The 12,520-nt window shown below is 37.7% G+C and overlaps 1 protein-coding gene across 2 annotated transcripts in view; it reads right to left on the bottom strand.

Annotated features, from left to right (window-relative positions):
- Positions 1-12,520, bottom strand: part of LOC5571596 (arginine kinase) — a 166,945-nt gene that overhangs the window by 146,904 nt on the left and 7,521 nt on the right. For both annotated transcript variants that reach the window (XM_021841640.1, XM_021841644.1), the window contains exon 2: positions 1,576-1,659. In XM_021841640.1, coding sequence (XP_021697332.1) covers positions 1,576-1,619 — 44 coding nt within the window. In that variant the 5' untranslated portion in view covers positions 1,620-1,659. The remainder of the gene's footprint in view (positions 1-1,575; positions 1,660-12,520) is intronic.

Below are 12,520 nucleotides of genomic sequence, written 5' to 3'. Positions count from 1 at the left end.
AAAGTCAGCAGTGCTATTCCCCTTTTTGTAGATAATATTAGATGACCAGCTTCGTAGCTCTACAGAAGTCAGGAATTGTCAATTGTAACAATCATATTGAGATTCTGGATGTTTAACCTTCAAGTAGAAGTTTTTGATGATATCCTGTGGAATTTATCAGAGGAATCACCTTTTTGAATCCTGTGGAAATTCACAGAGAAATTATTTATCAAAATTTATAGAAATCTCAACAGGCCTGGATGAATCAATAAAGCTTATCTTATTTACATCGAGACGAAACTTAAACAAAATGTTTAATTTATGAATCAAAAAATGTAGTCAACAAAATTTAGCTACTTTGGAATATATTTCAGCTAAATAAGTTGTTAAGTGGCCAATGTTACTTGCAAAACTGTTGAAAAGCTTACATACCTTTTTCGAAAAAATAAAATACAATGCACTGTTCCACTAAAAAAAACTGTTTCGATAAAAACTAAGTTCATTTGAGAGATAACGAGCACTTTAATGTTTGCTAATCAAATCCAACGTATTTTGGAAGAATATTATTCATAAGAATACTGTAATATTTTATCGTGCTTTTGTTAGTCGATTGTTTAGTGTTTGAGAAATAAATAATAGAAGTCGATCAACGAGAAAACAAAGTTTAGGAAACTGTAGCTCAAATTGTCAAATCTAGACAATCTTCTGCCACCAAAAAAATCATTCATGGTTAAGATATGTTCAATTCACTCATTCCTAGGCGCCAAACAATGTGCTATATGAACTCTCACTATGTACGCCATCGTCGAATCACATGCGCCATTTTTCTGAAGTGCCCCCCCAAACACAGGCGCCTAGCTCCGCTAGTGAGTATCACGTGACTTGGCAAACGACGCTCGCCGGCGCATCCCGGCGTAGACGATGACAAGCACAGGCTACTGCGAAATTCAGCTGAGCGGGCAAACACAGCAGGCCGGCGCCCAATCAACTGCTTGATGATCGTTACCACCATCAGCGGCATCGTTCTCTCGCGACGATTGTTTGGATCTTGGGACATAGTTTCCCAAACTGTGGGTCGTAACCCCCTGGAGATTCGTGGGTCAATCTCTGGTGAATGGCGAAAAAACTCTTTAAAATCATTTTCAAGGTTTTTCATACCTGGGATAACGAATGTGACATCCAATTAATACATTTCAAAACAACATTTCCACTTGTTGAAGATTTGGTAGCGTTCATTTCTATCGTAACTATAAAATTGACAAGTGAGTATGGAACATGATAAAAAACATTGTTTTCCACTTTGACGCCTCTTTTTTCAGAAATGGGTCGTGAAAAATACTCTTGATGACTAGATGGGCCGCGCTTATGAAAAGTTTGGGAACCACTGGTCTAGGGTGTTAAGTGGAAGCGATGTGAGTCAAACCAAATGTCTCAGCACAAATTGATTCACTATGCTTACCGCATTTGGCCAAGCTCGTCTACCGTTTATTGCATCAGCAAGCACTTTTTCAGCCAAGCAGCGAGCGCAGCAGCGGAATTGATTAGATTTCAAGAGGATTATCGCCCACCCACCGTTGCACCATTTAGGACACTTACCTGACTTCGTCCACGGCGAGCGAAAAGTACCAAAGCGCGAACATGGCGACTAGCGGGATGAGTACAAACTTGAGTAAAAATTCTCTGCGAAAAGGAAGGAGAAAACGGTAAATGTTAAGCGAGTCAACAAATCAAAATGATGTCATTATTTATAAGTAAATGTTGGGATTGAAGGAAGTCTCTCGGGAAAAATTCTTCTCCGCTGAGACACAATGGAACAACGCAAATAATTCAGTCACCAGTGTACCAGCTCTATTATAGATCGTTAAATAGCAATTAACGGTGACGGAGGCATGCGATAGCCGAGGCAAACACGTGATTCACCGCGACCTGATAAATATTTAACCAAAACAACGACGGCAGCACGGGAATCAACGGTGAGCCAGACTATCGTTTTCCCACAACCACCCACTTGGCCAATGAAAAAGAGGCCTACGGTCAAATGGCTCCATGGGATAAAAAAGTAGCAGAAATCGACAGTAACGCTACCAAAAATGCGATTAATAAAGGTTTCCCCTAAAATTTCACCCTCTTTTGAGACTACTTTGTGGTTGTTCATAAGCCATATTAATTCATTTTTCTATATTTTTATAGTTTCAATATTTTGTTATTCTTTTATTAGTATCAATTAAAACATTACATTCATTTCTCATATTACTTACATTATTTATATATTATTTTATTTGACGTTTGTTCCAATGTTTTAACATTGGATATTCTATGTAACTCATTGGTACTATACCAGGGAGGAAGCTTCAGAATCATTTTTAAAATTTTATTATGAATTCTCTGCAGAGCTCTCTTCCTGGTATTACAACAGCTAGTCCATATTGGTACAGCATACAACATGGCTGGCCTGAAAATGTGTTTGAATATCAAAAGCTTGTTCTTAAGACAAAATTTTGATTTTCTATTAATAAGGAGATAGAGACATTTTACATATTTGTTACATTTCGCTTAAATGCCCTCAATTGGATTTTTGAAAGTTAAATTCTTATCTAGCATGAGCCCTAGATACTTAACTTCATCTGATCAATTTATTGGAACCCCTCTCATCGTGACAACATTTTTTGACAACAGGATTTTTGACATCCCTAAAGTAACTCAGGTAAGTCAGATATGAAAATATTGTATAATATTGGTCCCAAAATGCTGCCTTGAGGAACACCAGCTCTTACAGGAAGTCTTTCAGATCTGGAGTTCTGATAATTATCCTGAAATGTACGATTTGACAGATAACTTTGAATTGTTCTAACATTGTATGTTGGAAAATTAAAGTTTTTTTAATTTTACGATCAAGCCTTCATGCCAAACACTGTCGAATGCTTTTTCTATATCTAGAAGAGCAAGACCAGTAGAGTAGCCTTCAGTTTTGTTGGAACGGATCAAATTTTTTACACGTAAAAGTTGATGAGTGGTCGAATGTCCATGCCGGAATCCGAACTGTTCATTGGCAAAAATTGAATTTTCATTGATTAAATCCATCATTCTGTTCAAAATGACCTTTTCAAAAAGTTTACTGATGAAGGAAAGCAAACTGATTGGACGATAGCTAGAAGCTTCTGCAGGGTTTTTGTCTGGTTTTAAAATTGGTACAACCTTAGCATTTTTTCCATTTCTCAGGAAAATATGCTAATTGACGAAATCGTCTCTAATTATCAGCTGCGAACTGCTTATGGGATTTCGATACCGGAATCATTCCTTGACCTTTTCTTGCCCTATCTTTTTGCATAGTACTTTTCAGCTGCGGACAACGCTTGATTAATAATCGTAGGGGCACTGATAAATATTTTTTTTCCAATTTTTTTTATTGCAGCTACAAAAATAAAGCCAAAACTGATAAGAGGTGCTTCTAATAAATCTTACGCTATCTACCAAATGGTCGGTGTCCAGACAGACTGAACCAAGTGATTTTCACCACAGGCAATCACATTATCAAAACATTAGCATTATTTGCTGTAATAATAGGACTTATATATTTATTTAATTATGCATCTGTATCAAAAAAGAATCAGAAAAAGCAGAATAGGGTCCTAAAGCCCTGTCCCAATTTTAGTGCCAAATGCTTAAGTTTAGGTCAATAACACATGTTTACTCAATTTTCTAATGTTTTCCGTTGGTTTGAGCCCAAAAATTTTTTTTTAGATTTTGTCACACTCCTTGGCTTAAACTCAAATTTTGGGTGTATTTTGTTTTCCGTGTCCCTTCCGAAATGTTAGATAGGAACAACCCCAGTGGTAATACTAAAACCCCTGTGGTGTTTTTGTCGACTAAGCGAACGTCAAACATGATCTTAAGTGTCAAGGTTCATTTATGGACCCAATTTTTAAATTAAAGTTTAAACATGATATAGCCGTTATTTGAGCGGGAAATATTGCTAAAGTAGTTGCAGTAAGATGCTCTTTCGTGTTATTGAATAAAAACAAGATTTCATTAAAAATTTTAGGACCCAATTGATACTGTTCTTAACGTATCTTTGGAACGCCAAAATAATTCGTGCTCATTAGATTTATGAAAATTTTGAAATTTTGACTCTCCTATGCTTACACGATTTTTATTATGGTACCGTTTTGATTCATATTACGGACAGCTTCAAATTCCGGACACTCTTGTTTGTATGGGAAACATTTCACACGAAATGTTTCAATTTTCGCCGTCCAAAAGTTCTCATTTTCGAGGCTCGTTTTATTAGGTTTTTTTCCATAAATATCATTGCAAATTTATAATGCCCAACTACCTTAGACGTCTCTTAAGTGGTTGAACGATTTCAATTGATGATTTGACTGTTCCATTAATGATCATCATGAGCTGTCCGTAATCCGAATCAAAGCGTCTGGAATATGAGGCAAAAGTGAGGGAGCGTCCGGAATAAGAATCATGAAAAGGTCACACGTTTTGATTTATTTAAAATTATTCAATTTGCGGACGCGTATTCTTTACCCACCATCCGAAAGTTAAGGGCTTCCGACGCTCGATAACGCTAAAAAATCATACAGAATGATTTATTTTGTATGGTCCAAGCTGGGTTATACTTCACTGAGGCCTTAAGTGTCCGTAATATGAATCAAAACGGTAAATAGCATCCTCCCAAAGTTTCAAATGATTCGGAAAAAATTTGACCATGCACATGCCACTTGAAGTTAATATGGAGATTACTATAGAAAACGCCAAACTTTTGTGTTCAACCTCTATCTCTTAGCCATAATATTTTATGGAAAAGTGAACAAACTCTTCGAATGTGAAATCTTACCGGCTACAACTTTGCCGAAGACCACATTTTGATTGGACGTCAGGATAAATTGTTATTCATCATCGTAAAGTGGGTTTGCATGTACAGTGATACCTCCATGAGTCGATGTTCCATGACTCGATATCGACTCATGGAACCATACTAAAAACAAAATTTCATGGTTACTATGATGGTTGGATTGCGCCAATTATCGTGCGATCACAATTTTGAGCGCCGCCTACAAGGTACTCTCCCAAATTCTATGCCGCCATCTATCACCAATTGCTAGAGAATTCGTTGGACAATATCAGGCAGGATTTATGGGCGAACGAGCAACAACGGACCAGATATTCGCCATCCGCCAGGTGTTGCAGAAATGCCGCGAATACAATGTACCCACACATCATTTATTCATCGATTTTAAATCGGCCTATGATACAATCGATCGAGAACAGCTATGGCAGATTATGCACGAATACGGTTTCCCGGACAAACTGATAAGATTGATCAAGGCGACGATGGAGCGAGTGATGTGCGTAGTCCGAGTATCAGGGACACTCTCGAGTCCCTTCGAATCTCGCAGAGGGTTACGGCAAGGTGATGGCCTTTCGTGTTTACTGTTCAACATTGCTTTAGAGGGTGTGATAAGAAGAGCGGGGATAGACACGAGTGGCACGATTTTCAGAAAGTCCGTTCAGTTACTTGGTTTCGCCGACGACATTGATATTGTTGCACGCAACTTTGAGACGATGGCGGACACGTACATCCGACTAAGGGCTGAAGCTAGACGAATCGGACTGAACATCAATGTGTCAAAGACGAAGTACATGATAGCGAGGGGCTCAAGAGAAGACACGGCACGCCCCCCACCTCGAGTTCATATTGACGGTGATGAAATCGAGGTTGTCGAAGATTTCGTGTACTTGGGCTCACTGGTGACCGCCGACAACGACACCAGCAGAGAACTCCAGAGACGCATCGTTGCTGGAAATCGTGCCTACTTTGGACTCCGCAGAACACTCCGATCGAGCAAAGTTCGCCATCACACGAAGTTGACCATCTACAAAACGCTGATTAGACCGGTACTCCTCTATGAGCACGAAACATGGACCCTACGTGCAGAGGATCAACGCGCCCTTGGTGTTTTCGAACGGAAGGTGTTGCGGACCATCTACGGCGGAGTGCAGATGGAAGACGGAACGTGGAGAAGGCGGATGAACCATGAATTGCACCAGCTGCTGGGAGAACTAACCATTGTCCACCTCGCAAAAATTGGGAGGCTGCGGTGGGCCGGGCATGTCACCAGAAGGTCGGATACCAACCCGGTGAAAATGGTTCTCGAAAACAATCCGACCGGCACAAAACGACGTGGTGCGCAGCGAGCAAGATGGGTCGATCAAGTTGAGGACGATCTGCGGACCCTTCGCTGAATGCGTGGCTGACGACGGGCAGCCATGGACCGAGTCGAATGGAGACGTCTCCTACGTACAGCAGAGGCCACCCAGGCCTTAGCCTGACTGGTAAGGTATGATGGTCTCTAGAAGCAGCTTTCCAAAGGATTGCTGTTCCGTGACTCGATATTTCCATGAGTCGATGGTCCCTTCAATATCGACTCATGGAGGTTTCACTGTAGCATGCTTCACCAACTGTTCAGCAGGCAACAGGGGAGCTCCTGGTGAGAAGAAGTAGTAGCTACCAAGGCTACTATGTTCTACTGCAAAAACGTGTCGCCTTGAAAGTTATTGAATGATCATCGCATCATGATCAAAATGTGGTATTCGGCGAAGTTGTAGCCGGTAAGATTTCACATTGGAAGAGTTTGTTCACTTTTCCAAAGATTATTATGACGAGCAGTTGGAGGACTGAACACAAAAGGCTTACCTTTTCCATAGTAATTTCCATATAAACTTCGAATAGCGTACGCAGAACCAAATTTCTTCTAAATCGCTTTAATGTTGGGATAATAATTTTCATCATAAATGACACCGTTTAAACATAGGGAAGCAAAAACTTCAAAATATGCATCATTCTATTGCCATACTTGTTAGAATGCTTTGTTGAATAACAAAACTTGACAAGTGCGACTAATAAAAATATCGCCATTTTGTTTAACATTACCATTGGATGCTACGCACAAGGACATTTAAAAATATCACCTTTTTATATTTTGTGATATGTTAAAAAATACGATTCAATCTTTTCTTAGGGCAAATGTACCATTAGTGGTGCACCTAAGGGAAAACTGCTAAAGCACAGTGATAAAATCATGAAATATATGTTCTTAACGTATCAGTCGATAGATTTCAAATCCTTCTATCATTCAAATGCATAAAAATCACGATTCATTTGAAATTTCCCTCAAAAAGCCTTGCACCAATAATAAGAACACTGTTCCTTTAGTGGAGGTATGTTTTAAGAATGGTTCCTTTAGTGGCGCAATCCATTGATTTCTTATGGGACCCTTCACTATAAGTACTGATGCACCACTATAGGTACAAAGGAGCAAACATTTTAAGGAAAATAATTGTTTTGAATAGTTTTACGGTTAAATTTCATGAATATTATTCGATTACTTATATCATTTTCGCATGGTACATCACAGAAAAACATCACATAATCATTTATTACTGCGGAACATGCCAAAACACACTACCTCCGTTTGCCCTATCTCTTTCTGTATTTATATTTTTGGGTGATCGTTGGATCATGGTTTTGGATGATTGAAGTTGAAAAGCGTTGCAAATTTGACGGTATGAAAAAAAATATTCAAACTTTTTCACAATCTACTAGGGTAAAAGCACTTACATGAAAAAAAAAAACAATACTACTTAACATTGTGTTCCATGTACAGGGTGATTACTATTTCCTGTCAGTAAAATAAGTAATCGTAGAAAAAATATGGTTGTATGAATTTTAATTACAAGTGTATATCTAGTTTTGGACATCTATAGCATTTGTCTTCACTGTACATAGATAACATATTTATTTTTTCACCTAAATTTCCAGCCACATGCGTTGTTTCAGAAGCATTACAGTAAACACGCACGTTATTCAGAAGCAGATATTTTAACCAAAAGAGACATATTTTTTTCGCTAAGATTTTCCATAGTCAGTCTTATTCTATTCCCTAGTAAATCTGAAAGATTGTGGTAACATACTGTTTTAATCTGGCAAATTTTTCATCGGAGTTTAGTCAAAAATACATATTTGTGGAAAACGTGCGTGCCAGGTGTAATGCCTTTAAAACACCACATATGACTAAAAACTAAGGTAAATGAAAAAAGATGTAATCTTTACTTTGTCAAAACAAACTTTATAGATGTACAAAATAGGATGTACACTGGAAATTAAAATTCATACATACATCTTTGATCTACGATCAGTTACTTTACTGACAGGAATTAGTAATCACCCTGTATTAAAAGATCGACTGAAAATTGCAATTTTCACGTCAAAAAAAAAAAACGAAACGCTGTAAGCTTCTCAAATTGCAATAGATTTCTATGATTTTAGAAATGTGTGATGCATACTTGAATAGCATCCAAACAACCATCACATTCATAACATTTATTTAGTATTGAGCTATACATCTTGAGCAGAAACTTTTGCCCCACTTTACCGCCCTTCTATGCTCCAGTTTCTGAAACAAGCCATAATTTGAAGTTTAGGTACCTCAGGAATGAAGTTGATAAAATCAATATTATTTATATACATATTTTCTTTCATTTATTAAATACTGAGAACTGGCGGTGGTTTGATTCTTATATTTTTCTTCTCACTATAACAGACGTGGCTCGTGTGATTTCAACCTGTTTCGCAAATAAGAATCTTTAGCTTCATAAGCATTGTAATAGTGACATTCATTGAGATTTGGAAAACGGAATTTCCTGCAAAAAACCAAATAGATGTAAGCCGGTAGCAACTATGATCTTGAAAGACATAAAACACTTCACCGAACCCAACTCAATTCCATTAAGACAGCTCCGGCAGTAAGGTAAAACTTGATTCTTTGAGGACAAATACAAACATGGCCAAACGGGCCAAAAGCATGCCGTATGTTTTGTAAAAAAAAAATGTTTCACCAATGTTGAAGATTTATCAAGGGTTACTCGATTTATTTTAGTAATCCCCATTACTCAAGGATTGAATCCTGCGATTCAATCCTCTCATACAAGACGCATGATTCAATGCATGCCTGGGTTGAAATATAACAAGCGCGCGCAATCGATCTTGATCTGTGGATTTACAATCACAGCAGCTCTTGGAGTGAAATTTTTTGAAAACTGTTCAATCCATATTATCTGTGTAAAATATCAAAACTGAGCTAAAACCATTTTTTCGCTTTGAAAATCCCGTTGGTCAAAATAGGCCAACGGAACCAGTACCAGCCAGAGATTACACTTTGGTCCCTAAATTGGCCAATCGCATTGATTTCTCATGAGAGTGGCCAAATTAGGAGTGCCCTGGCCAAATTAGGTGTATGGGAGTTAAAATTATAAGGAAAATGAATTGTTTTTCTAATGTTTTCAATCAATTTGGACGAGTAGATGAATGTAGCTCTATCATGTGAATGTGATCTACTGAACCCAAAAGGTTTCATGCTGATTGGCTATGTAAAACGGTGTATAACCCGCTATGGCTACAACTGGCGTAAGGCCAAAACCGGTGCTTCTACCCTACTGCAACAGATGAAACGCAGGTTTCATCCTTTGGCGGGAAGGCCTGTGTCATCAGCGAACAAAGATTTTTGACATCCCTGAGGTAACTCAGGTAAGTCAGATGTGAAAATAGTGTATAATAATGGTCCCAAAATACTGCCTTGAGCAACGCCAGCTCTTACAGAAAGTGTTTCAGATTTAAAGTTCTGATAATTAACCTGAAGTGTACGATTTGACAGATAACCTTGGATCATTCTAACAATGTAAGTTGGAAAACTAAACTTTGTTAATATTACAATCAAGCTTTTATGCCAAACACTGTCAAATGCTTTTTCTATGTCTAGAAGAGCAAGACCAGTAGAATAGCCTTCAGATTTGTTGGAAAGAATCAAGTTTGTTACACGTAAAAGTTGGTTTAAATTGAATTTTCTTTCATGTGGATTATAATTCTGTTCAAAATGACCTTTTGAAAAAGTTGCTGGAGTAGGAAAGCAATCTGGTTGGACGATAGCTAGAAGCTTTTGCATCATTTTTGCCCGGTTTTAAAATTGGTACGACCTTGGAAACGCCGTCACTCTGAGTTTAAACTATACATGCTTTGCTTCACTATATCAATAACAACATTTCATAAATTGCTTTAGAATAATTTGACATACAAATTCTTCAAAGTTTCTTTATAAATTAATATGATGATTTCATAAGGTGCCTTATAAAATCATCATATGAGTATATGATTTTTTGTTCGCTTGGTTATGATTTTTTAATGTCATCTAATGACCTTATATTTAAAATGATTAGTTTCATTATGTTTTATAATGAACCTTATGAACATCCTATTTAAAGCTAATGGTTAATTTTCATTCCGTTCATGAATATCTAGGCCTGAGCGTAAGTCACGCTATTGGAACAATCACTGTACACTGGAAACAAGGCCATCGAGGAGGAGCTTTTTCCCCGATGTCAAAGAGTGCCACTCGATTGTTGTTGGTTGGTAGCTGTATCGATTTTCCCCCTGTTCTGAGGAAAGGTAAATAAGGTGGACCGTCGGGTGGGCTGAATCCTAAAATAGGTTCTAGTGTAAGGAATCATTTTTTTTATTTCATTGATAGAAACGGGTGGCGTCAGTCGGTCTACTATGAAACGTTAAAGTGGCCACAGGGAAATTATAGGTTACTACTTCCAATTGACTGGAGTGTTGAATATTGTGTGTGGGCGGAAAAGCAAACCATACACTTTGATACAAAGTTTTCGTGCTGTTCTATCGATTACTTATGCAACAAATTACACAGTACCATAGTTTTTTTTTTTTGCTTTAGCTTGTTTTTAAATGATTTCATTATTTTTTACTGAAAATGAAATGCCTACATTTCGATTCATTTTACTTTAACCCTGTGTTCCAAAACAAATAAGTAAAATCAAATGTGGTTTTCACTATGATCAATGAGATGAGTCAGACTTCCTGTGAGTGGGGTTTCGAAACCGGAAATTCAGGTCTGGACATGTTTTTCAACCGGAAATAAGCATTCCCTAGTAACATTTTTTACAACTTTAACAACGAAAGCAATATTTAACTATAGGTATTAGCCATTTTTAGACTTTGAGTAACAGACCAACCAGTTCAAGAATACTTCATTTGGCTTATTTTCTTGCAAGGGACGACAGCTAGGACCTGATTCCGGAAGTACTTTCCGGGTTGTAGCCGAGGCCATGGAACAAATGTAAATTTGACCCGAAGCAACATATGCAGCTACTTGAACGTCATGAAATAATCTTAGAAACCCAATGCACGACATCAACTCTCAATATTATCAATTTTAACATATGGCCAAGGCTGGATTGTAGTGTCACTTCCGGTGAACCAGGAAACAAACATGGATGTAGCTCAAAACTAGGCATGCGGCTTCTTAAACTAATGCGGGTAATGAACTATGGCCGGATTCTGAACAAGCGACTTCAACAACATGTTCACGTTTATACTTCGGCCAGATAACCAGACAATGACCGGGTTCTGAGGTCACTTTCGGTGAACCAGGGAACAAAGCTTAATACAGCATAAAATGAGCAGAACGAATTTCGAAATCCTGGCTAAAGTGTTGATACATGCGAGGCATATTCTTACAGTGACGATGAGATTATTTAATGAAGTTTGGGTAGTCACGTGTCTAGTTTCACCTTTTTTATAAGTATATGAAAGCCCGAATTTAGTACTCTACCATTAAATCAAAGACACATTAATTAAATTCCACTAGAGTTTGTATCCTTTGACAGATACGCGTATTTCGACCTCAACTGTAAGGCCGTCTTCAGTGTAAAGAAACCCATTGTATGCACACATTATATATTTAAACTGGGCACAGTCATAATTCGCTAAACTTTTATTTTTGGGAGAAACTTTAAATTAGGTACCTCTCCGCCACATCCAATTGGGTCCTAAAATTTTTAATAAAATCTTGTTTTTATTTAATATCACGAAAGAGCATGTTATTGCAACTACTTTAGCAATTTTCCGTTCAAATAACGGCTATATCATGTTTGAACTTTAATTTAAAAAGTTGGTCCATGAATAAACCTTGACACTTTTGATCATGTTTGACGTTTGCTTAGTCGACAGAAAAACGCAGGAGTTTTAGTTTTAACACTGTTCCTATCTGACAATTCGGAAGGGACACGGAAAACAAAATACACCCAAAATTGGAGTTTAAGCCAAAGGGTGTGACATAATCTAAAAAAATGTTTTTTGGACTTAAATCAACGGAAAACATTAGAAAATTGAGTAAACATGTGTTTTTGGCCTAAAGCGTAAATTGGGACACGGCTTTAGGACCCTATTTCCAAGGAGAAGAAACATTTCGCAAAATTTTGATATCGGCCGTCGTAATTGAATGACTCACTATATGTCATCTCAGTGAGTCATTAAAATGCTATATTGCTCTTCTTCTTCTTTCTGGCGTAACGTCCCAACTGGAACGAAGCCTGCTTCTCAGATTAGTGTTCTTATGAGCACTTCCACAGTTATTTACTGAGAGCTTTCTTTGCCGATTGATCATTTTATTGCATG

Source organism: Aedes aegypti, chromosome 2 (assembly GCF_002204515.2).
Source record: "Aedes aegypti strain LVP_AGWG chromosome 2, AaegL5.0 Primary Assembly, whole genome shotgun sequence".
Classification (NCBI taxonomy): domain Eukaryota; kingdom Metazoa; phylum Arthropoda; class Insecta; order Diptera; family Culicidae; genus Aedes; species Aedes aegypti.
This window is presented reverse-complemented; position numbering and strand designations above follow the sequence as displayed.